Below are 27967 nucleotides of genomic sequence, written 5' to 3' on the forward strand. Positions count from 1 at the left end.
GCTGTATCTTATTGGACTCGAGAGAAAGAGAGAGAGAGAGATACTCTCCCTGAAAGCGTCAAAGCAATCGAAAGGGGTTCTTCATTTGCTCCAATATTGCTGCAAAAAAAAGAGCAAAGGACAAGTGTACAAACGGTTGGCTGTGCTGCTTGAAGCATAGAGCTTTCCTCACGTGTTTCTAAATAAAGTAAAGACTCATCCTATATACAGAGAAGTTCTAGACATGCCCGTTGTGTACAGGATTTGTTCCAAAGTCCGTGTCGTGTTTTGAAGTCGTAATTTGAAAAAGGGGGAGGGAATAGACTCGTTGCGCCAATTGATGAAATTCGCTCATGGGGGAATATGAAATTCAGACACAACGAACGATCTGGAATCTTTCTCTTGCCAAAAAAAGGAAATTTGAGCGCGAATCCAAAAGATAACAAGAGGTGGGGGGTTGTTCTTTGTTAAAATCCCTCATGGCAAGTAGGAGATAAGAGTCAGTCCACGTGTTTCTGCTAAATCCCTCACCCAAACGCTAGAGAGATAAGATATGCACTTGTGTGTTTTCGAAATCCCTCAGACTGTTAAAAATAACGCACTTCTCATTTCGGTATACGAAACAGAGCCAATCAAGTCCCCTCTTTCCATTGAATTGCGAAACTTAATAAAAAAAAAAGAAATTGCTCATAGGGAGAGGTTTCCGCAACTTGTAATGTAGGGAGATACTGTACTGCTGTGTATACGTCACCACTGACTAAGTAAACAAATTGATGTACAGGCACTAAAACAGAAAATGTCAGCAATACCAACCAATTCGTCGCACTTTAAAACCCGAGGTATACAAAAAAATAAATAAAAAAAAATGAGATTACGAAAGGAGCCAATGGCAACGACAGGACTGTAGTAAAGTAAAAAGTTGCGATACACTCGCATGCCAAGTCCCTTCCAAATTCGCGTGAGTCAGTATGTAAAGAAGCAGTTTCTTGTTGCAAATGTGTGGGACGAGTAGCCACGATTGTTGTTGCAACCACCACCACCACCACAACAACCACAACAACTGCAACCACAGTGTATGTTAAAAAAAAACAAAAGTGAATCACTCACAACTTTTTTACTGTGGAGAATGCATAATAAAAACTGACTTTCCCTTTATGGGTTTTGGGATTGATTTTTGTTTGTGGCTTCTTTGTATTATTGTGTAGAGTCACGTGTATTACTCATGCGCATTAGTCACACAACCACCACAGTAACGTACACAGTCACAGTCACAGTCACAGTCACAGTCACACACATACACACAGTTACTGCATAGTCTCTTATACATTTTGTGTAATACTCAACAAACAAAAAAAAAAAAAAATGACAACAGACACAGTTTTCACTTAAACTGTGTAACTACTATATACAAGACACTCTTTGCGTAGGTACCGTATATATAAATAGATAAGAATCTTCTTCAAGATAACTTTTCAAATCTTTACATCTTTTTTCAATTCATCAACTCACACTCAACTTTACTGCTTACACCGGTCAGATATAGCTTTCGCAATGGATCACTTTGAAATCAACAATCTGGATGACATATTCCAAATGGATGAGGAATTTGTCAACGAAAACAGTCAAACAACCGACGAGTCACTAATGTACCAATGCCCGTACTGCAACGAAAACTTGAAGCCTTTCAGCTCACAGCACAACTGCAACACAATCCCCGATCTAATAACAAAAAACAATGAATTGATAGAAGTAAACTACAGAAAATGGTTGGTACATTTTGCATAGAGGACTCTTTTAAAAAGCTGGTTCTTTTTTAGAGTTTATGACTATTGCATTTTGGGGTAGGGTTATTTTTGTTTTTGATTCGTTTCATAGGTTTAGGGTTTATAGGTTTATAATGCATGTACTTTGATATTCAAAGAAGGTACTGTAGAAAGTGTGGAGCAAATCTCTGAAAACGAGATCTCTATGGATAATTTTTCACAACTCCGAAAACGCTGAAGTCAAAATGTCTCAACAGAGGTCTTTATTTTTAGAGACTGACATTAAACGCGCTGGGTAATTGTTTGCTTTTTAGGAACATTATACTTCCCTCGAATGACGCTGTTTCTCATCTAACTGGCTGGATTACGCGTAATAGTTGATAATACAACAGATCAGTTTGAGGCGAGTGAACTGCAAGATAGACATATATTGACAACATTCGACTGCCTCCTCCCCCCGCATATGACCAGACTGTCTGTCTTGACATCACACAGTTACATATACTTTTTACCCCCTACCTCTCCCCTCTCCCCTCTGGAAAGGAATGTTTGTCATTTCTAAGAGATTGTTGCCTAAATTTATTTCTTCGGACATAATCATTCTGCATTACCCCATGTTTTCTTTTTTCTGTTCTTGCAGAGCGGGGTGAAAGGGAGCGATATCGGCCTAGAAAAAAAAAATGGAGGGGGAGAGAGCGAGGGGGAGGGCGAAAAAGAGGAGGAAAGTCATGTGTATGCAGCATTTTAGCAAAAAAAACGTTTTCTGTTTATACTTTACGGCATCTACTCCCCATTTCGGACAACCGGTGCAGAGAAGGGTGCAGAGAATAGCTGATACTTGGTATGAGTTTAAGAACTCTCTTCTCGCCAGTGTTCAATGAGAGCAAAGCGATGACAATACCACGTCACTTCATTCTAGTTGAGGAGAGTCTGAGCATGCACATTGTTTTGTAGCGGAGATTTGCTTCTTTGATACTCTAAATAATATTGATAGTTTGGTGTTTCTTATCAAGTTACAATCTGTAATATTAGGTTTGTACATAAAATTATCTCCTAGCAAAAGAAATTGTACACTTTAAACCACCAGGGCTTACTTTGTAAAATGTTCCTCTGTTCAGCAATCTCCTGTTTCACTGCTTCCAAATCAACTTGTCGCCTTCCCATATCGACATTGATTTCGTTAACTGACAACCACAATTTTGTCAAGGGGACTCCATTGTACCAGTACTCGTAAACTTTATGAACAACGTAACTGGCAGCCAAGACTATCCCGCCCAAGTAGATTTGGAAAAACGAAACAACGTCAACCCCTCCTCCTGGTGGCCACAACGCAGCCCAAAACTGAAGCACAAGCGTGACAACAATTGTGATTATACCATACCACGATACCCAATTGGGGGAGACGTAGAGTAGTTCATCACGAGCAACGCGTGCACGATGGCTCAACGCAGCATGGAACCGGAGTTGTGAAATGTTAATCACCAAATACGTGAATAGTGCGCTCAATCCACTCAAACTGAGCAACCACTCGAAAATTGACAAGGTTGTCGAAGAACCTGGGATACAGACGAGGTAGGCTAGCAATCCGCACCCAAATTGTATAAGGAGACACCCCATGGGTCGACCTTTGCGATCAACAAAGTTGAGGAATTTTGGTCCTTGCTCCAAAGCACCAATGGCATTAAGGACCCTAGTGGAAGCATATACCGATGCATTGCCCACTGAGATAACGGTGATAATAACCACCGCATTCATAATCGACGGCAACACGTTAATGTTTGCCAATTTGATTGCAATGACAAAGGGTGATGTGTTTGTGTCAACAAGCCCATCTGTTGAATCCGTCGAACCTTTCAAGTCGGGGTTCTTGTACGGTACGAGAAACCCAATCATGACAATTGACACCAAGTAAAACACAATAATCCGGTAAAAAATCTGTTTCCTTGACTTGTTGATTGACGTTTTGGGAGTGGCTGATTCCACAGCTCCCAACGCAAACAACTCAATCCCTGCAAACGCAAATGATGCATTCGATATTATAAAACACATGTTTTTAAACGGCGAATGTTCATTGAATAACCCTCCCTGAGGTCTATGCCAGTTGGCACCACCAATATATGGCTGACCCGGTACGCCACCGGCAACAATCACAATCCCACAGATATTGAACCCAATAACCGCAACCACTTTGAGCAAACTTAGAAAACTCTCAATTTCTCCATACCCCTTGACACCAAACAAGTTGACAAGCACAATCACAACGTAAAAGATGGTGACGAAAATCGCTGGATGGAGATGATCGTTCCAGAATCGAATACTTAGAGCAGCTGCAACCAACTGTAACGGCATTGTGACCAACCATTGAAGAGCGTAATTCCACGCAATAGCAAACCCAACAGACTTGTTTATAAACAAGGTGGGGAATGTAACAAATGCACCGCTCACGGGAAATGCAGTGGCCAACTCAGACAAACTGGCCATTGTTGTGAATGTAAAGCTTCCAATAAACATCCAAACAAGTAGTAGTCCTAGTGGCCCAGCATGCGCTAAAGATGAGCCCGTTGTAATAAACAACCCCAGTCCAATACTTGCTCCAAGTGAAATCCAAGTTAGGTGGCGAGTTCGTAGACTCTTGCTTAGGGGATTCATTGAGGTGATAATGGCGTCTTTCTCTAATTGGCTAAATGTGGAATAGTCGAAGTCGGGGTGTGCTGGGTGTAGATGGGCTCCTTGCTTGTCTTGTTGTAGATTTGCATTATCATCTTGTAAGCTCAGCGTGTACTCGACGTCACCTTGGTTTTGCCTTTCATCTAATTTGCGGAAATGGTCAAGATAGACTGGAGGTAGATCATCGTAGTTGAATGGTTTAAACGAGTTGACAAAATTTTCTAGTATTGTCCTGGGATGGAGTGCATGTTGGGACAGTAGTGCAGTAGACCCAGACGAGGATGCCGAAGTTATTGGCGATAAGGTGGTGGATTGATGTTGTGAATACGGAAACACCTCTTGTTCATCGATTTGTGACATTGGCTCTTTGAGTTGTGACATACTAGATCACCAAGAAAAGAAAACAGAACTTGCGCACGCAGTAGATGATCGACTTGACTGCTATGTGCTTTTTCTGTAAAGACACTAGTCGGTTGGTGGGTTTATGTTGTGGAAATGAACGTTTCCAACACTCGTAAATTTTAAACAAATACATTTCCTTTATCATCGTGAATAGCATTGCCAGTTAATTTAAAGCACAAACAATAAAAGTCATTACGTTAAGAATAAAATTTAAGTAATGTTGCATTTCGTGTTCTTTTTTCTTCTATCAAAGTATCCGGTTAAACGAGGTTTTTCGAATAGTTGAAGAGTGCATGCAGATAGAACAAGCTAAGTGAATGAGAAAGAGGGGACGGTTGGCCTATTTTTGTAGCAATTTGCAGCTCTTAATACATGTTAATAGCTATCAATGACGCATTTTGTTTCGTAAAAATCGCTAGATCCCGCCTTCGGAAGTTTAACCGCGGTGTGCTGTAGTGCATATAACACGGAACTTCATGTGCAGGGCGCTACCGTCACGGATGCAAAGGTAACTAAGCCACCAGCATAGTACACGTTCGAGAGTAGCAAAGAGCCTATAAAATGGATAGAGTACTACAGGGTAGTTTGCTGCAGTACTGGTGTAGAGCTTGACCTTTACGGCGAGTTCGCTTAGGTGCTGTCTTCCTCGTCCACTGTTATCTTTTTCAAAAATGTACTACATTACACTACCTATTTAGGGAGCGTTGAGCTGTAGGCACCTTGAATGAATACCAAACATCTCTACAGTTCAGGACATTGTAGATACTACGCAAGTCTACAATCCTGTTTCATCTTCATATTTCAGTTGGTACTTATTGAATCGTCGTAATTTTATTGTACCAAAAAGACACGGTACTGAATGGGAACGCAGTTTTCAACAGCTCGAGGATGTATGTATATAAATATATTGTGTTTTTTTTTCTTTTCAGTCAAATTCTGAAACTCTCCCCCAGTGTAAAGAGGTTTCAACATGGCAGAGGTGGTCCGGTATTACGTGTCAGGAGCTTATAATGACCGTTATGGGAGGAACGATAAGAGATTTGGATACGGCGGGATAGGACTTTGTTGCCCTGTTATCCCGAACTTAAACCATTCATATAAAGTGCTGGCATTTGACGATTGTCACGCCAATATGCAGACCCCCTTACGAACCAAGATATGGTCAGTTGTTAAAGGGATGGAGTTTTTGATTGAGTTTTTAAAAGGAAACTACTATACTGGCGTTGCTTTCGAACTCGTCTGTGACGATTTAACAACAGTCAAGTTGATATTGGACTATGGTCCAATGTATATCAACCGATATGGAAAAGAGCCGTCTGAATGGATCAACTCCAAAGGACTACCATTACAAGATGCATACTTGATTGATAAAGCAATGGACTTGTATTGTGAGTTGTTGCATTTGGCAGACGAACGTCATTTATACAGCTTCGACTTGGTCTATCACAAAAAGGATTTCTTCCTTACTGGGCCAAGTACAGCATGGGAGTGGGCTGAAAGTGGTGCCAATCAAGAAGAATACAGTGCTGACTGGTAGGGGGGAGTATATTGAAACACTTACCAAATATAGGCAAAATAAAATGAAAAAAGGACAGTATGGATACTGGCTTACGATTCAGAAAAAGGGGGGTTCTTAAAGCTGCAAATAAGAGAGACGAAGAATTGTTAAATGTCCACAGCCTCAGTCAAGTTAACAAGCTCTTGTTCAACAACTGGAAACCAATAGATCCACCTGCCACAAGACCTCAAAAGCTGGAGAGTGGTTTTTTTTTTTTCTTTTTTGGCAAGCTCCTTGTTTTATTAAAATATTTGGGATTTTTTCTCTTGGCCTTTTACCTAGCTCAGAAAGTATTCAGTGTATAGAATCATTTTTGAAAAGCGTGTTTCGGAGTTGTATTATCTATGATTTTTCATATTACTTCTCCCATCTCTCAAGAATCTCCCAACCTTTATCCTTTGCTACTATTGTTGTCACTTAGGCAGTCACACAGTCCTCTTCACCATACATCCAGTGGCTCATGTAATATCATCTGTCAAAGACAAGGCTCATAGACTTTCTCCAATAACGGCTTTGTGTTGCAATATCGTACGTTTTGTTTCAGATAAACATAAAATTATTCTGCCCCTATCACTTAATTAAGCCCACACATTTTCTCTTTCTTTTCAGCTGAATCGACATCTATTGATTCAAGACCCCATATCCATACACACACACACACACACACACACACACACACACATACACCCCCACATGTCAAGAGAAAAAATGTCAGAGAATGTCAATATATACGTCTCAGGTTCATACAAGAACTTAGCAGGCAGAAATGATAATCATGATGGATACGCGGGTATTGGAGTATCTTGTCCTGTTTATCCAATGTTTTCATGCAGTCACAAGTTGCTGTATCTTGATCGAGACGAAGAAGAGGATGGAGAAGAGCCGGTTGTTACGCCAGCAAGGGCCAAACTCTGGGCAGTTGTTTTTGCAATGCTACAGATCTTGGCCAAATTCAAAAAGAAAAAGGGCAAGGGTAAAAGAGCACTTGGAAGTCTTAATGCCATAAAGTTCACTATTGTATCTGACTGCAAGAACTCAGTCAGGTACATTGAGGAATGGGGTCCGCATTACGTTGAAGTGTTTGGAGATGATCCATTGGATTGGAGAAATAGTTATGGCAGAGAAGTCCAAGATGCTGAGTTGTTGCACAAGGCGTTGAACTTGTATAATCAGATAGAAGATAAAGTTGAGGAGAGAAAATTGGGCGGGTTTGAGCTTGTTTATCAACAAAAGAGCAACCAGGTTAAGGGGCTGAGAACAGCTTCGAAATCAGCCAAAAATGCACGTATTAGAGAGGAAAAGAGCGCAAAACGTGTTTCTGATGTTGATTTCGACGTTGAAGAATTATCTGGCTACGTGAATGTTATGAGGTTCTAGACCTATATAGGGAATATTTACAAATGGTCAATCAATCTGTTGACCGATCAGTACTAGTGTGTGCTATGCACGCTACCTTCTCTCGATTAAGCAAAAACAAAACCAAAAAAAAAGAAAAGAAAAAAATAATTCTCAATCTTTGATATTGTCTCTCCCTTATCCCTGTCATTAATTGTGCTATGGAATGTCAGATGGATTTATCCCTATAGTCTCTATCTTCTATGCGGTATTTCATCCAACAGAGGGTACAAAAATCGTACACCAGTTTCCAGAAAATTTGATATCAACAAATGCATCAATTGCCAATGGAGGACTGGAAGAAGACGATGAAGAGTTAAGCACTGGGTTATTCAATTTCGATACTGTGAAAAACTACGTGATACCAAAACCACAATTATGCAATCAGTTACTTTCTTTTAAAATCAACAATTATAAACTTATTGGGTACCCCGTCAACATGGTGAATGATCATTATGCAAGAAATTCATTCAACTTTAATTTTTGTTTTGTTTTCAATTACGAGTTGGGTGATGTTAGTCCTTATGAGCCGGCCATAAAACGCATGGGCCAAATGTTTCAAGTCTTGGAAGAACAAAATCTCATATTGAGTAAGTTGGATAAAGATAATTCGTTTTACAAGGATGGGAAAAGTGGTGTACAAGAGATTATGGAGTCGACTTTGAAAATTGATGATTTGGAATTGTATGCCAGTGGAAGCGGGTCGAAGTTGCCGGCTGGCAGTGCTCCATTGGCTGCCACTTCTGCAGAGAATGATGCCAGTGTGAATGCGCCAGGCCATTCGAAAACTAAGCGAATCGCTTTGTCATCGATTGAATCATTGATTCAGCAAATTTATCAAGATTTGAACAATTATTCCGAGTGCTGTATCCCTTTGGATAGCTCAAATTCTGTTGATATCAAGCTATTTCCCTTGTTACCGCCCCCAATCAACTTGAAAGCGTTCCAAATACCCATAGCCACCGTCAAGCTTAAATCATTAGTTGATTTAAACTGGGATCCAACAATGGTGAAAATACTTCCATACATTGATGGAATAAACTCAGTTAAACGGATCAGTAAATTGGCAGATGCCAATTATCTTGTTACAAAGCAGTGTATTCAACATTTAATGCATTATAACTGTATTGAATTGATTGATGTTTTCCAATTCAGCAACATATATGCCCCCACCAACAATATTGGTGATTTTTTGAAATCAGATGCAAGAATGGCTGAACAGTGCCAAGCATACGTTGTGACCAATGGGTCAGCGTCTGATTCCATGCGTACGTCATCATTCAACAATACCCCAGCCCAAAATTCACCCAAACCAATAAATGAAGGTGATAGTAGTGGTAGTAGTACTTCACCACAAACCTTCAATTTCAGACGTAGTATGCCCTCGGGTGGCAGCACGTCTCCATTTATGAAACTGCAAAATTTCCTATCTCGATCGCCCAAGTCCTTCTTTGCGCAGTATTCCAATGTCAAAGTGCCCACAAAGACGAGTTTATTCCACTTGTATCGATCATTGAACCAAGGCCAGACTGTTAAGGAATGGTATGTGCAGCACAAACATTTGTTGGAAAACATTGATATACGAAGATTTATCAATTTTGGAGTACTACGAGGGATCATATATCGAGTGTATTCTTATCCTGTGCTTAATGCAGTGACACGATCGATTGAAAGTGGTGATTTGCTCCAACCAGAACATATCTTGAAGAATATGAAACGTAGGATCAAACAAAAGGAGCACAGATCAAAGCTGATGGTGATGCACAAGGGAGGAGAAACTGATGAGCTGTTGTTGAGGACAAGAGTTCATGAGCAAACTTTGAAGACGGATACGAATAGACGTGTAAGCTTCTCGTCTGTTGATGATAGGTCACAGCAACTGCAGCTGGTAATCAAGCTGCAGAACCAGCTTGATCAGTCTCGCAGGCACTGGAGTATTATGAGTGAAGTTGTGGAGGAAGAAAGTGACAGTTCGAGTGAAGAGTCTGATATTGGACTGAACCTGAGACGTATCCTGGAAAATAGCAGGAGATCACATAGGACATCCAGCTCAATAGGATCTGATAAGATCATAGATAGGGTGGATGACAGAGATAGAGAAGGAGAAGAAGACACTGGTGGATCTGACGACGAGGATGATGATGAAGAGGAAGAGGAGCAAATGATATACTTGATAAAGATGTTGAAGGGGTTTCAACATTTTGATTCAATTTGTACAGAGTTGCAAAAGTCACGTACTGAGGTTGAAAAGATGATTGAGAAATTGGGGTCTTTCAGTGTTGTCAATTGTTGAAGAAGAAGAAGAATATAAAGAGTAGTGTACAGTTGATCAAAAAAAAGTAAATATAAAATGTAATGCGCGTTTGTTTACAAATTTCTTGTTTTAAGTAAAAGAGAGAGAGGTGTGTGTGTGTATGTGTGTATGTGTGAAAGTCACAACAATTACAAGATTCAATTTCCTGTGTAAAGTATAACTCTCTCTGTCTCTCTCGGCTGAGAAAATATAAACAAAACCCACAACTACCATCTTTTTCTTTCTTTAAGTAGATTGCATAAATAACTACAACACCACTAACCAAAGCTTAACAATGTCAGGAGGTAAAGGAAAAGTACACGGAGGTAAAGGTAAATCCTCCGAAATTGCAGGACGTTCATCTACATCCCACTCCGCCAGAGCAGGATTGCAATTCCCCGTTGGTAGAGTCAAGCGATACTTGAAAAAGAATGCTCAAAACAAGATTAGAGTTGGGTCGAAAGCTGCGATTTACTTGACTGCCGTATTGGAGTACTTGACTGCTGAAGTGTTGGAGTTGGCTGGTAATGCCGCTAAGGACTTGAAGGTGAAGAGAATAACTCCTAGACATTTGCAATTGGCTATTCGTGGTGATGAAGAATTGGATAATTTGATCAAGGCTACTATTGCATATGGTGGTGTTTTGCCACATATTAACAAGGCTTTGTTGTTGAAAGTGGAGAAAAAGAAGAGCAAGTAAGGAGGAAAGGTAGCTTGGGGCGATATCCTTTGAAAGTAGTGGTGGTGGTTTTTTGATTATTCTGAATTTTGTATTATATATATACAGTTTGTAATTCTAAGTTTTTTTTTTTTTTGTTCAAAATCTGTTTCATTGAGTTTGTCTCTCTAGATTTTGGTTTTTTAGGGTAGTCGTAGTGTTGTTGTTGGTTGTGGTTGTGGTTGTGGTTTTGGTTTTGGTTGTTGTGTTGTTGTTCTCGCTACTGCTACTGCTGTTATTGTTGTTGCCAATCTTGACATACTTTGGTTTATACCCCTCGGGTACTTTGTAATCATCTAACTTCACATTCATATCCTTCAACTTATCTTTGATGTATTCAATTTCATTCTGCAATATGGTGATATCATCCGCTAGCGCATCACGTTGGTCACTAGCCTTTTTTCGACTTCGATAAGCTTCATAAAATATTAGACCACCAGCAACACTGAATATAAATGTTTCCGATATGAAAGCTGCTCCCTGTTCAATGGCCTTGTTGTCGTTGAGTGGTCGAACTCTAATCTTTTTCTCCCCTAGCAAGTTCATGCGTAGTTTGACATCAGTCTTGTGAAGCTTGTTGGCAAATGAAATGCAATATTGTCGAAATGTTTCATTGTTTTTAGCTTGTGTTGATATTGCTTTTGATATGGGTTTCAGAATGGTTCTCACTAAAAGAGCTGTGATTTTTAAAGCTATACCACTCATGTATCATGTGTCATTCAAGTGATCGAACGGGTGGGGTGCAAGTATTTGGCTCTATTAATTCTGCCGAGGGCAATCCAATCGAAGCTAAGGAAGGGAAAAAAAAAAAAAAAAAAAGGGAATCTTAGGGGAAAGAAAAAAAAGTTGATTTTGCAACACTTAAGATACCTCAGAAACGCAATTTATGGTAGAGGAGGACGCGTGAATATGCTCTTGTGGATGTGGATATGAGGTTTGAAGGAGGTTGATTACGTATAGTAGCTTTTGTATAGATTGAGAAGTGGCAAGATTAAGGGGTGAACTGAAATTTGCAATATTTCAGTCAGGTTCTTGAACACTGGGAATCTCGTCCATTCCGACAGTGGTTGAATCTGCTGTGGACGGAGAGCCAATATTTCCTTTATCCCTTTGCTGATTTGTGTGTTTTATGTACAATAGTGTCAGTGGATGTTGGTTGTGAAAAACTTTGTACCAATATGAAGTCAAAAAAAAAAATAAAAATAAAGCAGAATAATTAGAAGGTGATGCATTATCCCTATATACTTGGATAAGGATAATGTAAGCATACCCGGTTCCACAGTTGAAAAAAAATAGTAAACGTCTGGGTACATTTAGATATATATCTTATAGAAAAACTAGGTCCGTTCTGTGTAAACTAGACCTAGGCAATAGAATTAATGGTATATCTGTGCAAGTGCCATACATCAACGAGTAGTGCTAGTAGAAGTAGCTAGTGACAATATGATTTATGATGTAACATAATTTTGTAATCAACCAATAAGAACGTGTTATTTTTTATGTGTGTATGTGTGTATGTGTATATGTATATATTTCCATTTGTCCCTTCCTTTGTTAATTTTCCACGGATAGAACAGAGAATATTATTCTGTGGGGGAAGAAGAAGAGAGGGTCTCTCTGTGTGTGTGTGTGTGTGTGTGTGTGTATAACTTGCACAAAACGTGAAAACTCCGAGAAAAATAATTGATCCCGTGTACACTACCCATCTGTATACATTATGCATACACTCCTTCGTAAATTGATTTTTATATAACCACACAGCATATAACATCTCTTTCAAATACAAAATACATACATATAACACAATTTAATTTTTTTTTTATTTTTTCTTTTTTTTGTGGGGGAAATAATATATATATATGTATATATACATGAGATCATATATATTTATACAACTCACTGGGGATGGGGGGAGACAACACAAATCATTCATTCAAATAACTTTCTTTTTAGCAACCAATAGTTAGTAAGTTATATATATACACACACACACACACACACACATTCTCTTCCCAATGGCTACTATCACTGACTTCAACAACACCACTTTCCAATATGAAGCTCAACTTCCAGCTTTACCTGTTCCTTCACTAACCCACACTGTTCAACAACTATTGGGTGCTTTGAAACCAATTTCTTCTCCAGAAGAGTATCAGCAGCTTCTTTTAGAAGCTAGCGACTTTGTCAACAATGACACTGTCAAGCTTATTCAGTTGCACTTGGAAACATTGTACAAGAAACATCCAGACAAAAGCTATCTCAATATTGTAAACAATGACATGACTCCTGCCATTTATGGAGAAATCAAGTCAGACATTTTACCAAGAAATCCATATCTCATATTGGAAGATGATCCATACGCTAAAACCATCCACCCACCTAATCAAGCTGAACGTTCGGCAAATTTAGTCAATTCCACTTTGAAGTTGATTGTTACATTGAGAAATTTCACCTTCAAACCAGATGTAACTCCCAAGAACCAAGTCCCCTTGACTATGCAATGTTTTTATCACTTGTTTGGTTGCACTAGAATCCCCGATTTTGAAGGTGGCACCAGTGACATTAGTATGAAAAAGTACAAACACATCAATGACTCAAGACACATCATCATTCTCGCAAACAATCAGTACTATTCTTTAGAAGTTTTAACCGAGTTTGATGAAGAGCTATACAAGGAGACCAAGACCAAGCATCAAATTGTATTTCATGATCACGAATTGGCTGATATTTTCCAAGATATTATTGATGAAACTGACAAGATTCCTCCTCAAGACTCTATAAAAAACTGTATTGGTTCAATCACAACCCAACCCTTGAAGAATTGGAAAAAGGGAAGATTGGAATTAAACAAATCTAATCCTGAACAGTTGAAGTTGATTGATGATGCATTGTTTGTTGTTGTACTAGACTCCAACTCGCCTGAAACGGACCAGGAGAAAACTTCAGTTATTTCTCATGGATCATCAGTATTGACCGAATCAAATATTCAATCTGGTACTTGCACTTCAAGATGGTATGACAAGTTGCAGTTGATAGTTACCAAGAACTCAGTAGCTGGGATTGTTTGGGAGTCATTGACTATGGATAGCACTGCCATCTTGCGTTTCATTAGTGACATTTACACCGACTCAGTATTGAAACTCGCCAAGAATATCAACGGTTCAGAATACACATTGTTTGACGAAGCAGTTACTTTTGCAAACTCAACCATTGTCAAACCTCAACCACAATTGATTCAATTCAATTTAACTGAGCGTTTACAATTTCTTATTCATTTGTCAGAAACTTCGTTGGCTGATTTAATCAACCAACACGAGTACAAAACGCATACAGTAAAGTTGGAATCTCGCTTGGCTCAAGAGTATGGTCTTTCTGTGGATTCAATTATGCAAATCTGTTTTCAAATTACAAATTATTCTTTGTATGGAAGAATGGTCAATACTTTGGAACCAATCATGACACGCAAGTTTAGAGACGCAAGAACTGAATTGATAACCGTGCAAAATGAGTCGGTTGCCAACTTGTGTAAATTGTACATCACCAGTGCCAACTCGGCTGAGAAATTTGCTGCTTTTAAAGAGTGTTGCAATATGCATAGAATCCAGTACCATGACGCAATGATGGGGAAAGGATTTGAACGTCATTTCATGTCCATTGCGCAAGTAATTCACAAACCAGAGGCGGCAAAACGGTTAAACAAGATGAATCCGGACTTGCCACCAATTCCGACATTTGACGTAGATGAGGAAGAGAAGCGTGTTCAATTACCCTTGATGTTTAATACCTGCGTTGATAAGTTGCTGAACCCTGAACTTCTTATCTCAAATTGTGGTAACCCAGCATTGCGTTTGTTTGGTATTCCACCCGCAATTGACCAAGGGTACGGAATTGGGTACATTATCCACAATGATAAAGTCATAATCACTGTTTGCTCTAAACATCGTCAAACGGAAAGATTTTTGGGTACTTTCCACAAGGTAATTCACGATTTGAAAATCCTGCTCAAGAAACATGCTAGTTTTGTCATGCATCTCAGTGAATCGGAAAATCGCAAGATTGAATTTCAAAAATTACGAATTGAGAATGAACTTAGTCATGTTAGTCTTACTGATCCATCGTTGAAACATCCTATTTCATTGACTGTTGGCAACAATACTGAATCGACTCCAGTTTCGCCAATGGAGCGTCAAAACTCAGATGAGACCGCCACCTCATTCACATCTGATGGAGGCGAAGATTCCGATTTCGAGTTGCTTGGTGGATACGGTTACTTTGATTATGGAAATCTTGATCTTCGTTCAGAGGATATCTCACGCACACAATCAAACTTTACCAGTGGTTCTCAATCGGCGATATCCAGCGCATTGAGTTCAAGATCGCATTCACAAACGAATTTGACCAAGTATGCAATGACTCATGGCTACGATATCAAGCATAAGCAGAACTTGACTGATCGTATTAGAGATAAGTTGATGTCGCCTAGTGAGGAGAGTATGCATGTGCCGGGGAAAAATAATGGTGAGAAAGCAGCTATGGGAGCTGCTGCTAGTGAAGGAGATGTTGACACAGAGGAGGAAGAGAAGAAAAGGCGTGCGCCACGGAAAGTATCCATTGGTAGAGCGCTTGAGCTTAATTACCATTGAGGTGACGTTTTAGTTATTTATTTATTTATTTATTTATTTATTTATTTATTTATTGAAGTCTCCGTAATCAAGGGTTCACTACTTTAAAAAATATCTCCGCGCAAAATCTGCCGTTTGTCATCACTAATCAGAAATTTTATCCAATAGAGCAATCTCCCATACTCCCCAATGAAGGTATTCCAACCGGGTCTATCACAACTACTGAAAACGCTCATTTCAATACGAGGTCCCGACGCCACCAAGTTTCTCAATGGACTACTAACGACGCGATTATTGCCCAACATAGTCAAGAAGAAGCAACACACAATCAGCGCCAATGAGGCCAAACATTCGCAATTGGAGTCTGTGATTGACCCCGTGACAAACTACGGCTTGATACATGAAGATATCTACGACCCTGACGATAATATCTACGTTACTCGCGAAGGTGTCAACTCCATGATTTTGAACTCAAAAGGAAGAGTAGTGACTGATTTATTCTTGTATTGTGATCCATTCCATAATTTCCAAGGTCAATTTGATGCCGAGATGAAAGAGCCACGTTATTTGATGGAGGTGGATACGGGGCAAGTGAGCAAGTTGATGATGATGTTGAAATTGCACAAGTTGAGCGCTAGGGTTGATATCAAACCACAGAGTTCATTGTCGCTGTATTACTATTATAATGATTCTGTTGAATTTGATGTGTGGTTGGAAGATGAAGTGCAAGCACGGTATTTCCGCAGTGCTGACCCTGTGAATGCTTTACAGTCTGCCAATTCATTCATTGCGAATCAAGTCGTTTTCAGTGGCGATTTCGCGAGCCGGGTGTTGGGGTTTGCTGTTGATAATAGAATACCCAATTTCGGATTCAAGTTTGTCACTAGTGGTGCAATCAAAACGTCGAAAGATGGAAGGATTGAGGAGGATGTGTTTTCGAGTGAGTTTTTGGACCGATTTGGAGTTGGACTGGTGGTGCCTGAGTCTAATGTGATTAATCGACGGTTCGCAAATGGCGTGTTTGAAGCTGGCGACGCTCCGAGTGGCGAGTCGTTGTTACCATTTGAGTGTAATTTGGACTATACGAATGGGTTGTCACTAGATAAGGGGTGTTATGTGGGTCAGGAGTTGACGATAAGGACGTTTAACAATGGTATCATCAGAAAGAGGATTTATCCAGTGCAGTTTTTCAACTTGGATCAAGGCACGGTGGATGCTATAAGGCAAGCACAGGTTGATAACGATGATGATGCGGAAATTGCATTTCGGGAAACGACCGCTTTAGATCAAGTTGCATCCGCATCATTGACGAGGTTGGAAATGACACCATTGGTGGAGGACGAACTGAAGGAGGGGAATGAACAAGAGGAAGCTAAAGCTACGGCAACAGTTACTGCAACATCTCCATTTGCATCCTCCTCGAAACCTGTACGTAAACGGAAATCGTCTAGTGGCAAAGTATTGGCAGTCCGAGGAGATACAGGACTTTGTTTACTTAATATGGCTGAAGTTGATAAATCACCATTTTTCAAAATTGATATACCTTCTTTTGAAGGGAAGACGACAGTTGGAGCTAGAGCTATAGTTCCTGATTGGTGGCCGGAGTAAATAGAAGAAGTATCATTTTCATGCATCGGCTCTAATGAAAATAAAGGACTGGCGTACAATATTCAAAAGCTTTTCCGGAAATTATCATTTAAACTAATATTACTCTAAACACGGTCAAAAGGCAACACTTCCTCCTTTCTACACTTTACCCTTCTCAGTCAAACTCATGTCGGTAACATCAATAGTTTCAACTCCATGATGTACTTCACGACCAATCAACTCGTCTTCAAACGACTCCACATCTTGCCACTCTTCATACCACCCCTTTTCAAATGGCTTAGTTGGCGGAATACCAGTCTCCACCGGCCAGAAATAATTGAGCACCGAATACACAATCCATGCCGAGCAAAAACCCATAAAGAAGTTGAGTCTGTACACCTCAGTGGCTCCAATGGGAACCTTGTGAGTCTCAGTAGCACCAACAAACCCGACAATGTTTGGCAAAATCCCACAAAGGTAAGCGGCATACGCACGCCAGTTGCAGCCAATCCTGTTGTATGCATACATGGATCTGTGTGATTTGTCTTCGGGGGCAGTTTGTGAATACAAGTGGGTCAATTTGATGTATCCTCTTCTTACATAGTAATAATCACATGCAACAACACCGGCAATCGATGATAAAAACACCGAGTATGCTGACAAGTAGGTTGTGAATTTGGATGATGACGAGATTAGTTTCCATGGGTTGATTGCTAGTGCCAAGAATGCACAAATGTATCCACCTCTCCTAATGTTGATGAACCGGGGCAATATTGCTGAACAGTCGGTACCGAAAGATAACGAATTTGCACTAATGTTGGTTCCCAATTGCGCCAAGGCAAATGCTGCCGAGATGAAAAACACACCGGCCCTATTCCCCGAAGTGTAATTATCCAAGAATCTTGCAAGAACATCCAATGGTGACCAATATGTTTCTCCATACAAGTTTTGGGCCCCTGAAGTGACCAAAATACCAATCAATGAAGTGATTGAGAAACAGATTGGGATACTCAATGTGTACACTAGGTACTTCATTCCAAAAGATGGCTGGTTTGCAAAACGCGAGAAATCTGGTGAGTTTACAATCAAGGTTGCGAAATTTGCCAATGCATTCATTGTCGATTCCACAAATGCCCATGCCAAATCAGACCCACTTGAGCCATTTGGCTTGGTCATGACATCACCCAACCCGTTTGATTTCACCAAAGTCCAAATGAGGAACCCGAATCCTGCAACTGGTGCAACATACGCCTTGACAGTGAACAAGTGTCTAATTTTGTGAGGTGGGAACCAAATGAATGGCAATTGAAACAACCAAAATAAGAAAATCCCAAGAAACTGGTACGTTGTCAAGTCAGGGTCACTGATGTGGTTGGGAATCTTTTGTGGCAAATTCTTACCAAAGATTGAGTGTAGCATCAATGTGAATGTAGGTCCTGCGACGGCTGTTTGAACTGCAAACCAAATGCAAGACATGAAAACACGGTTGATGACTGGCCAAAGACTTCCATATATTCCAAACGAGGATCTCACTGCCACTGGGAATGATATGTGGTACTGAATCCCCACTCTTGCTCCAATCGACACAAATATACCACATAAAAAGTATCCCAACCACACTGACAACCAAGTCATCCACCAGTTCATATTGGACGGAGACTGCATCCCCGTAGCGGCAATCTGCCACGTGTTGATGTTGAAGGAGTCAGCAATCCAGAAAAACACATAATTGTACCAACTCCATTGCCGTCTGGCTTCTTCAACTGGTCTCAAATCGTGGTTGTACAAAAACATTTGCGACGCCGTCAAGTCTCCCTTTGGTTGCACTTCGAGCCACCTGATGAACTTGCCCCACCGCGTCGTGGGCTCGTCTTGTTGCTGTTGATGATGATGTTGTTCATTGTGGTCAATGTAGGAATCGACACTTTCGTCTGTGATTGATCGAGATCGAACTGGTTCATTCAGTAGAACCTTTTTGAGGGTGGAGAATGCCATTGGGTGTGGGAGAGATAGAAGAGCTACTTCTGCTGAGAGGATGAGATGGTCATGTGTAGCTATATATATAGAGCAATGAAATTTTTCACTTTACTAGGTGTATTGTATTGTATTGTATTGTATTGTATTGATGGGATGTTCCAAAATATGCAGGATATTGGTTCCAAACCTTCTTATCTAAGAATTAATATTGCAGCATTTAATTTCTTTTTTTCTTTTGTGTTTATCTACACAGAGACAGAGTCAATACAATATATTGGTTGTTAGTGTTAGGCAGTGTATGTTTGCCCAATCGGCGGCGAGAAAAAAACGCCTTGCGGAGAGTTTTTACTTCTCTTATTCATAACCGCCAAGCGTATCAATATTTAAACTTTTGTGAATTGAGGAGCAGGAGAGGGCCATTGTTATTGCTTTGCATGATCTGATTGTTTCACCCATTGCCGTTGAAGATTGCTTTTGAGAAAGCATTAGTGTGTCATCGAGGGGAAGGCAATGATGCTCCCTTTTTTCTTTTATGTCAACGCCGTACGCGAGGATATGCATGACATCATGGAATTTGATGCAACCGAAAGAGCTACCATTGGTGGTATCCAAATCTTTTTTTTTTTTTTTGCAAAAAGAATCTCAACTATACAATCTTTAAGAGATCTTCTACCCCAGAGCGGCAAATTCCGAACTGATATCTCTCAGATTAAGTTTTTATCTTTGTTATCTAACAATAAGACTTTTACTAATTTCGGTTGCATTTACGATATCCAGGTAAGACAGGTGTAGTAAAAAATGATGAATAAACAGTTATGAGAGCTTTCATAAGCTTTCATAAGGAAAGGTGGATTGTCCAAAAGAGAGTGTACAATAACGACCATGCATATCAGTCGTATTTGGGATTGGCTAACTTGGTTATTTGTCCTAGCAATGTAAAAGAAGAGCAGACGATTTTTTTATTTTTATTTTATTTTATTTTATTTTTTTTCTTTATTTTTGATTTGGGTTTTTCGTTCAGCCCTCTTCGACAAGCTCAGATCAGCTGTCTCCTCCCCGCAATGTCTGATTTAATCCCAGTCGAACAGTATTTACACTCCATACACAATGCATCCTCAACAATCCAATCCAAGTTGGACCCACATCCAATCTTGTCCCGGCCTCGAATATTGATCATTTGTGGTTCGGGATTGGGTGGAATCGCTGATATTTTATCCAAAGACAACGACAGTGATTCGCCGATTGTCGAGATCAAATACTCAGATATCCCAGGATTCAAAACTTCCACCGTGCCAGGACATGCTGGGAAACTAGTGTTTGGACTAATTGGAGACAATAAGGTGCCAGTGATGTGCATGGTTGGTCGTTTACATTTTTACGAAGGTTACACTTTTCAAGAAACAACATTCCCCATTCGAGTAGCTAAGGATTTGGGAATTGGCGTTGTCGTGGTGACAAATGCCGCTGGGGGTGTCAATGATCTGTACAAGCCTGGAGAGTTGATGGTTATCGAGGATCATGTCAACTTCCCTGGACTCGCTGGATGGCACCCCTTGCGCGGCCCCAATTTGGAAGAATACGGTCCAAGATTCTTACCGTTGTCCGATGCGTATGACCATTCCTTACGGAAGCTATTTGTAGAAAAGGCGAAAGAATTGAATGTCATTAGAAAAATCCACGAAGGAACTTATTTTTTCGCAGCTGGTCCTACATTTGAGAGTCGAGCAGAAGTGAGAGCTATTAGGACATTGGGTGGTGATGCAGTGGGGATGTCTACTGTTCCTGAAGTAATTGTTGCTCGTCATTGCGGAATGAGAGTGTTTGCATTGTCATTGATTACCAATGCTGGTGTCGGTGCTAAACCACCAAGTGCATTACATCCAAACCCCGTAGCCTTGGATGATGGTATGGCGAGTCACGCTGAGGTGTTGGAAGCTGCTGACGAGGCTTCCAAAGATGTTGAAAAAATAATTGAGGCAACTATAAATCAATTATAGAGAGTTTACATAGACGCTTTTTTATTACTGTTCTACTTCTCCTGCAGGTTCCCATTTACCCTTCAAATTCTCTTTCCATAAAGTGACTTTATTATCGCCGCCAGAAACAGCCAAAATGTTTCCTGATAATGACCACGAACATCTCCAGCACACATCGGGGAACTTCTCTTCAGTCAAGGGTTGTTTTTGCCACTTGCCGTCCTTGTCTTGCGTCCATATCAACACAGTGCGATCTTGTGATGCAGTGGCAATATATGGGCGGAGTGAAGGCGCCCAAGCTACATCTCTAACCCAATCAGTGTGCCCCTCCAATTTGGCCTCCTCTTTGTAGGTGTTAGTGGATGGATCAAGATTCCAAATCTTGGTTAAATTGTCTGATCCACAAGTGACAAATCGACGTTGCTGTTGTTTAGAATTGGAAGTCTGATCCCATGATGCTGAATTGACTCCAATTGCATGAGCATCAAATATAACGTGAGAAGTGGTACCATCATCATTGAAATCAACTACTGACACTTTTCCGTCAGAGGAAGTACACAACAATACTGCTCCTAGTTCATGAGGAGCCCAACTCACCGAGTTGACACTTGCTTGATGTATGGTGTGCTCAGCAATGATTGACCATTGTTGAGTTTCTGGCTGCTCTTTCCAAATCAAAGCCTTACCGTCGTATGAACAAGATGCCAAGATCGATCCAAATTTAGGATGAGCCCAAGCTACTTGCCAAACAGGACCGTCGTGGCCAACCAACGTGGTGATTAATTTGTAGTTGTCAGTGCCATCAATGTCAAATAGTTTTATCGTCTTGTCGGACGAGCAGGTAGCCAATCGTTTACCGTAGTAGTCTAACACCGCGTCGTGTATTATGTCATCATGTGCGTTGCCAATTGTAACCATTTTAATGGTGTGATCGTTGTGTGGATATAATGTTGATACAGTGTTGACTATTTTTGATTCTTTTTTTTTTTCTTTCACGTTTTTGAACGTGTTCAAACGCAAACATTGACATGAGTGAAAAGTCAACGGATGAATTACAGGCACTATTAACCATAACCTCCCTGCTTGCGGACCGGGTAAATGAGTCCGACGAAGCGATTTCCAAAATCAAAGAGATTGTGAAAAACTTGGGGGAGGAGCATATTCTGAAAGAGGAGCCAAATGAAATGGTTAAACCAGACGAGGTACAACAACTAGAACGAGAGAGGTTGCAATTGGTAATGGAACTACAGAAGCAGGACTACATTCATAGTAGATTAGTAAAATTGGTCAAGGAAAATCAAGAACTTCTAGATACAATCAAAAGCTACATTAAGTAGCACTTTTACAAAGCAACCCAGTCCCAGAATCTATACAAGTATGTCATCACCTTCAGACTTGTGTCGGCAGTTTTACACTCAACAAAGTTTTCATCGCCGGTCAATCTCAAAGCAAAGTCTCGCCGTTGCTGTTCACTAAAGATTACCTTCATGTCAGGGTGACTCAAGGTTTCACCAATCAACTTGTCCAATCTTTTCTCAGCTTCGCTTTGTTTGTTGCTGTATAGTTTAAAGTTTTCCTCAAGTTCGCTAATCTTTTTACTCACAATTCTCGTCTCATACGACAATCGATCAATTGTGTTGGTCAATGTATCAAGGTTATAGTTCAAATGGTCAGCAACCCCCACTTCCAAAATTCGATGCTTGTTGGTGTATACCTGACTCTTGAGATTCTTCACTTTTAGCAAGTCAATATTTAGCAACTGAAACGTTTTCGTCAATGTAGCATTTGAAACACACTCGTCATTTTCAAAGTAAAAGTCACGAAGGTTTTCATACTTGATTAAGTCGTCGATTGTGTCTAGGTACATTTGCGATACTTTTGAAATAGACCCTACCGAGAGGTCTGAGGCATCAGTAACACTGAAACTGCGAGGTCTTGTACGCGACATCTCCACAACTTCCGGATTAAGCAAATTCTTACTCTTGAAATGCACAAAAGATGATAAATTCTCCTCATTCTTATTGAGCAAGCTTGGCCATGAGTTTCTCCTACTCAAGTCCCGCTTGAACTGGACCAATGGCTCATTTGTGTGTTCTTGGAAACTTGAGTGCACGCTGAGACGACGACGGTCATCCATCAGACTGGTATCAGACGCTGAATCGTCACCAATTTGTAGAAATGAATCCACCATAGAAGACGATTGAAGTGAGCGCTCTCGACCTCCACTTCGTGGACCAAGATGACTGGAGTCTACCTTGTCCTCCATCTTTCGACTTTGTAACCCAAATCTCTTTGAAAAGTTATACTTTGTCGATAATTGAATGTGGCTGTTTTGGATAATCTTGTCTCGCAAGCTTTCAAAAGTGTACAAATGACTATCCACTTCGTTTGCTTTACGTTTATACTCCTTTTGATCGGGTTCGGCAGTGAGCCCACTTGCTTGCACACCATAAAACAACTTTATCAATGTCTTTCCCACGAGGAAATTCTTGACCAAGTTGTCCAAATCCAACGTTTCCACATCGAGTGGACTGACTGTATCGGCAAGCTTGGCAATCCTATTTCTGATTCCTCCACTTTTGCCCTTGTCGTCATGTTCCCTGTTACTTGCAGCAGCAAGCCTGTCCTGGACAGATGTCTTCATTACATTGGTCAATTTCTTCAATTCTCGTTTCCCATACATCCGCTTTGGTGGTGATTTCTGTAACAAGTAATCTTCTTCAAACCCGTAAGGAGAGAAATAATTGGCGGATCTTGTAGGCGCCAATCGCGAATTTGTCGAGGTAAACAACTTGTTCATGGTCTCCATGTCCAACTTTCTAGTCTTGTCCAACTTGTGCTGTCGTTGAAACAGGCCAACGGATAGCATAAAGTTTTCAAAATCAAATGGGTCCTTGGGCACATCGGATATTCCTGCAAGCTGCAAGCGTAGTCTGATACTGAGGACCAAGCTGATTATTGCCGCCACTGTTCGCGCAGGAAGCACACCAGCTTTGATGTTTGGTTTCGAATTGAAATGGGGGAGCCCGATCAAGCTCCACCAGCTGTTAATGGCTTCCTCCGTCTTTACACAGAGCAATCCAGTACAATATCTCCCGTCTAGAAGGTCAAAGTAGAATAGACAAGTTTGAACCACATTGACAAGCTCTCTAACGGCAAACTTCACTGGTTCCTTGACGTTGTAGATTTTGTACATTTGCCGGAACTTGTCTTCACAAGCGTCTGATATTTTGTCAGTTGTTAGTGACACGGATCTACCGGTACACTGTAGTCTTTTGAGATTTGAGTTTACAATGAATGGGGCTTCTATCAGTCGGGAATCTCCGTTGGTTACTGGTATCAAGTTCAACTGAGGCGGAAGCGACATCAAATTGGTGACAAAACACACGTCATTCTTGTTCTCTGTCTTTTCCTTTGGCTTGCTGGATATCGTCAATAGATCATTTTCAGAATTCGCTCTTGACTTCCCCACTGTCTTCATACGCGAATGGTTCTGTATCAACTCAGTAAGATATTCCTGAAACCGTATAGGATAATACTTTGTAGGCTTTTTGATGATGGTGAACTTGACAACGACAATCTTGGACAGCTCGTTACCGGTGAAGGCAGTCACAATAGAGCCAATATGTCGGTTTATCACCCATTGCTCAACCAAGTACAACTCAAATCCGCTGACTTCTGTTTCCTCCATGAGATAAAACTCGTTTGAATCCACAAAGTCCTTTTGAAAGTACTTGACTGCATTGAAGTCAGGTATCAAGTAGGTGATGAACTCCTTGTCCAAATTGGCGCCAAAGTTTGCTGATGCTACTGAGCTTGTCTTGTTTGCCAGTTTTGTCGCTTGTAAGGGTTCGAATGAGCTGAAGGACATAGCTGGTGGGGGGGAATGGGGTTATATGGAAATCCATGTTTTTTTTTTTTTGTCTCATGATTTGAGTGAAGTACAATATGGGGTATACGAGTGGAGTGCATGCGCAATACTGGAGCATAATGGGGGAATGCATGTAGGGAATGTAAGTAACACAAGCAGGAGTTACTGGTATGAGGACTTGCATCTGCTCAATTCGCATTGTTTCATAGACATGGACCAATCTTGGAGTATAAACGACTACTGTGGCTCGATTTTAACCAAAGCCACTGTTAGAGCTATGACACCGCTAATACACAGGGGAATCGCATCATACCGCCCTTTGCAGGGATAAAATACATAAGCACGAAGCTTGGTAATGCCAGATATTCTGGTGAAGAAAGATCTGTCAAAGATATTTATTCCGCATTTAACCGACGTTCAAGAAAAAAAATTTCGAAATCCCGTTTACTGGTCTAAATGAGTTTCCGAACGGTACGTTGGCTCTCCTCCTCGAGGAGTAGAAATGTGTTGGGACACAAGCCTCTCAAGTCACTCTCTTTCAAAGAAAGCTTGTCAATATGGTGGAAGTCATTATCACCAAACAGACTTGAGATTTTGCAGAAGGAGTTGGTGGATTTAATGATCCCCACCACTAAAGAGAATTCACATATTCAAAAGGGGACCAAGAAAGTACATATTGGAGACTCAGATCACATCAACGAGGTGGAATTTAAGATTGTCAATGGGGCACTACCAACGAAGCACTTGGTCTTTATTCACGGTTATGGAGCTTCGTTGGGATGTTTTGCTCGAAATTTCCAACTAATTGACAAATTCAAGTCAGATCCAAATTACAACTACCACGTCCACTTCCTCGACAATATCACATTCGGACTTTCATCAAATCCAAAAATCGACAATGCACAAATCAGCTGGAGAATACCGCCCACGGCCAAGATCAAACTCATTGACAATGAACCAACTACGAAATTGTATCGCAAATACTACAAGCTCATTGAGGGTTACCAATTAGACCCAGCAAGCTTTGCTCAGTATCGAAGTCGTTTCAAGCCAATTCTTCAAGATATGGAAAAGTTTTACACCTCGGCGATTGAGCAATGGAGACAAGAGTCGGGTATTCCAAAAATTGATTGCCTCATTGGCCATTCATTTGGTGGGTACTGGAGCGCATCATATGCTTTGCTTCATCCAGAAAAAGTGACCAATCTTATTTTGCTATCCCCCGTGGGCTTGGAACGTCATGTTATGGCAATAACCAATGATGAGGTAACTGGTAACATAGTGAAACCAGTATTGGACCCAACTTCGTACAGGTTTCTTAGTCGATTCCCTATCTTGAGCATGAAACACGTATTGAATTGGTATTACAAGATTCCCTTTTTGCCGCGCTTATTGCCATATTTGGGGCCGTGGGGTGCCCAATTCTACTTTAGAATGTGGTTGCCAAAGTTGTCTAAAATCAACAGGATAGAGGTTCGAGAAGTTGGTAGTGTGAATGATAAGGTATATGGCTCACCGAAGGAGGTTAAACTTATTGTGGAATATTTGTACAACTCAGCATCCAATGGGACCAATAGTGACATTTATGTCAAATACTTGTTAACACCAGCCACTGTAAGTAAATGGCCCTTGTACGACAAATTCATCAACAAGATGGAAACCAACCCTCGGGCCTTCACTTTTAATACGTTTTTATTGTACGGACAATACGATTTCATGAATTCAGAGGCAGGACAAAAGCTTGTTGAAAGATTGAGTAAAAAGTTACCCGATAGCAAGTTTAGATATGGTGAAGTCGCTGAGGGTGGCCACAATTTGTACATTGATAACCCATTTGACACCAATAGAAAGATATATGAAATTGCGACAAAGGGGATATAGATTATAGACATAGACAATTAGATTTCGATTTTTTTTTTTTTATTAGGACATTGTATAGATTAAGAGGACGCAAAACTTTCCGATTTTCTGCGTCACTGTTTGTTGTTGCGGTCAAGCAAGTTGTCAAACAAAAGCAAGGGTGAGCTGGTCAAGACAAATCTTCAATGAGGATATAAACATTCGTGATATGATTAAATATAGTCACCTATAAATTCTGCGAAGATGAAACTTGCTGTAAGGTTGCTGCAAATATTTGAGCCCTTCTCGCCAAGTTAAAAAGGTTTGCAACACTACAACTAGATACATGTTTAAATCGGTTTGTTTTATGACTAGATAACTATCTTGATATCCTATTTACGAGGTTGTCTATTCCAAAAATATCAAACGTCAACATTGTTTATTTTAATTTATTAAAAAGACGTGGAGCTACACAGTCGTTCACGCAATGCTGTAAATGGAAGAATTCTTCAACGCAATCTTCCTTGTAATGCTTGTGTTCGTAGTCTGGTTCTTCTTGTTCTTTGGTGACTCTTTCAACACACTCGTGGAAATGGTGGTCGAATGGTTTGCAGGCTTTGGTTTTGACACACTCTTCTCTTAATACGTCTAATGGATCAGCCGTTTCTTCTTCATCCTCGTCATCCTCGTCATCCTCGTCATCCTCGTCCTCGTCGTCCTCATCTTCGTCGTCACCACCCTCTTCTACCTCTTCCTCTTCTGGTTGTTCTTCTGGTGCGTCTTCTGGTTGCTCAATTGGGGCTTCGTCATCAGCAATTTGGTCGTCAGTCTCATCAGCTGGCTATTAGAATAATTAGTATTTGACATGTAGCAGTTACTTGTTTTTCTTTCAAAATTTACATACCTCATCGGCATAAGCAGTTGGAAGAATGCTTTCGTAGATATCCTTTAAGAACGACATGTTGTTACAAGTTTCGCTAACCTCTTTCAGTATATGGCCCTTATTTTTTTCACTTTTCCTATAGATTTTTTTTGGCTAATGGAAAAGAAACTGGCAGCGCGGGCCCAAGAGAAACGTAATAACAGAAATCAAATGTTTAATTGGCTGGAAAACAAAAAACAAAAAACAAAAAACAAAGTGTCGCAAAATACTTACATTTTCAATTCACGACACTGGGTTTTCTTTAATGTCGTGAGATCTCTCTTTTGCTTTTTTCTCTCTCTCTCTCTCTTTCTTTCTCTAGTGGTTTCTCTCTCTGTCAAAGTGGCAAATAAGTCACACCAGAAAAATCATAAAACCTCACTCAAAGACTTTTTTTT

The 27967-nt window shown here is 40.4% G+C and overlaps 13 protein-coding genes and 1 pseudogene across 14 annotated transcripts; 8 read left to right on the forward strand and 6 right to left on the reverse strand. All coding sequences in view use genetic code 12, as the record gives it.

The window, feature by feature from the left end:
- Positions 1–2795: 2795 nt before the first annotated feature.
- Positions 2796–4790, reverse strand: AAP1 (Aap1p; the record flags this gene model as incomplete). The annotated part of the gene is made up of 1 exon (XM_051752018.1): positions 2796–4790. The coding sequence occupies one exon, from the start codon at positions 4788–4790 to the stop codon at positions 2796–2798; it is 1995 nt and encodes a 664-aa protein (XP_051608914.1).
- An 880-nt stretch (positions 4791–5670) lies between these two features.
- KGF57_002679 lies at positions 5671–7746 on the forward strand (annotated as a pseudogene). The gene is made up of 3 exons: positions 5671–5701; positions 5813–6344; positions 7134–7746. Coding segments are annotated over exons 1-3 (1176 nt in total).
- Positions 7747–7930: 184 nt separating this feature from the next.
- On the forward strand, positions 7931–10057 carry NPR2 (nitrogen permease regulating protein; the record flags this gene model as incomplete). The annotated part of the gene is made up of 1 exon (XM_051752019.1): positions 7931–10057. The coding sequence occupies one exon, from the start codon at positions 7931–7933 to the stop codon at positions 10055–10057; it is 2127 nt and encodes a 708-aa protein (XP_051608915.1).
- A 295-nt stretch (positions 10058–10352) lies between these two features.
- HTA3 (histone H2AZ) lies at positions 10353–10757 on the forward strand (the record flags this gene model as incomplete). The annotated part of the gene is made up of 1 exon (XM_051752020.1): positions 10353–10757. The coding sequence occupies one exon, from the start codon at positions 10353–10355 to the stop codon at positions 10755–10757; it is 405 nt and encodes a 134-aa protein (XP_051608916.1).
- Positions 10758–10886: 129 nt separating this feature from the next.
- KGF57_002682 (uncharacterized protein) lies at positions 10887–11480 on the reverse strand (the record flags this gene model as incomplete). Its single annotated transcript, XM_051752021.1, has 1 exon — positions 10887–11480. One exon carries the CDS (start codon positions 11478–11480, stop codon positions 10887–10889), a length of 594 nt encoding a protein of 197 aa, XP_051608917.1.
- A 1310-nt stretch (positions 11481–12790) lies between these two features.
- On the forward strand, positions 12791–15418 carry CTN3 (carnitine O-acetyltransferase; the record flags this gene model as incomplete). Its single annotated transcript, XM_051752022.1, has 1 exon — positions 12791–15418. The coding sequence occupies one exon, from the start codon at positions 12791–12793 to the stop codon at positions 15416–15418; it is 2628 nt and encodes an 875-aa protein (XP_051608918.1).
- Positions 15419–15586: 168 nt separating this feature from the next.
- On the forward strand, positions 15587–17005 carry KGF57_002684 (uncharacterized protein; the record flags this gene model as incomplete). The annotated part of the gene is made up of 1 exon (XM_051752023.1): positions 15587–17005. The coding sequence occupies one exon, from the start codon at positions 15587–15589 to the stop codon at positions 17003–17005; it is 1419 nt and encodes a 472-aa protein (XP_051608919.1).
- Positions 17006–17143: 138 nt separating this feature from the next.
- Positions 17144–18979, reverse strand: DAL4 (allantoin permease; the record flags this gene model as incomplete). The annotated part of the gene is made up of 1 exon (XM_051752024.1): positions 17144–18979. One exon carries the CDS (start codon positions 18977–18979, stop codon positions 17144–17146), a length of 1836 nt encoding a protein of 611 aa, XP_051608920.1.
- Positions 18980–20022: 1043 nt separating this feature from the next.
- Positions 20023–20958, forward strand: PNP1 (purine-nucleoside phosphorylase; the record flags this gene model as incomplete). Its single annotated transcript, XM_051752025.1, has 1 exon — positions 20023–20958. One exon carries the CDS (start codon positions 20023–20025, stop codon positions 20956–20958), a length of 936 nt encoding a protein of 311 aa, XP_051608921.1.
- Positions 20959–20982: 24 nt separating this feature from the next.
- Positions 20983–21855, reverse strand: SEC13 (GTPase-activating protein; the record flags this gene model as incomplete). The annotated part of the gene is made up of 1 exon (XM_051752026.1): positions 20983–21855. The coding sequence occupies one exon, from the start codon at positions 21853–21855 to the stop codon at positions 20983–20985; it is 873 nt and encodes a 290-aa protein (XP_051608922.1).
- A 110-nt stretch (positions 21856–21965) lies between these two features.
- Positions 21966–22274, forward strand: KGF57_002688 (uncharacterized protein; the record flags this gene model as incomplete). Its single annotated transcript, XM_051752028.1, has 1 exon — positions 21966–22274. The coding sequence occupies one exon, from the start codon at positions 21966–21968 to the stop codon at positions 22272–22274; it is 309 nt and encodes a 102-aa protein (XP_051608923.1).
- A 5-nt stretch (positions 22275–22279) lies between these two features.
- Positions 22280–24808, reverse strand: KGF57_002689 (uncharacterized protein; the record flags this gene model as incomplete). The annotated part of the gene is made up of 1 exon (XM_051752029.1): positions 22280–24808. The coding sequence occupies one exon, from the start codon at positions 24806–24808 to the stop codon at positions 22280–22282; it is 2529 nt and encodes an 842-aa protein (XP_051608924.1).
- Positions 24809–25264: 456 nt separating this feature from the next.
- On the forward strand, positions 25265–26689 carry KGF57_002690 (uncharacterized protein; the record flags this gene model as incomplete). Its single annotated transcript, XM_051752030.1, has 1 exon — positions 25265–26689. One exon carries the CDS (start codon positions 25265–25267, stop codon positions 26687–26689), a length of 1425 nt encoding a protein of 474 aa, XP_051608925.1.
- Positions 26690–27086: 397 nt separating this feature from the next.
- KGF57_002691 (ubiquinol--cytochrome-c reductase subunit 6) lies at positions 27087–27608 on the reverse strand (the record flags this gene model as incomplete). The annotated part of the gene is made up of 2 exons (XM_051752031.1): positions 27087–27488; positions 27552–27608. The coding sequence occupies 2 exons, from the start codon at positions 27606–27608 to the stop codon at positions 27087–27089; spliced, it is 459 nt and encodes a 152-aa protein (XP_051608926.1).
- Between the last annotated feature and the right edge of the window lie 359 nt (positions 27609–27967).

The sequence above is a fragment of the Candida theae genome (genome assembly GCF_024610275.1).
Source record: "Candida theae strain CBS 12239 chromosome Unknown scaffold4, whole genome shotgun sequence".
NCBI classification, from domain to species: Eukaryota; Fungi; Ascomycota; class Pichiomycetes; order Serinales; family Debaryomycetaceae; genus Lodderomyces; species Lodderomyces theae.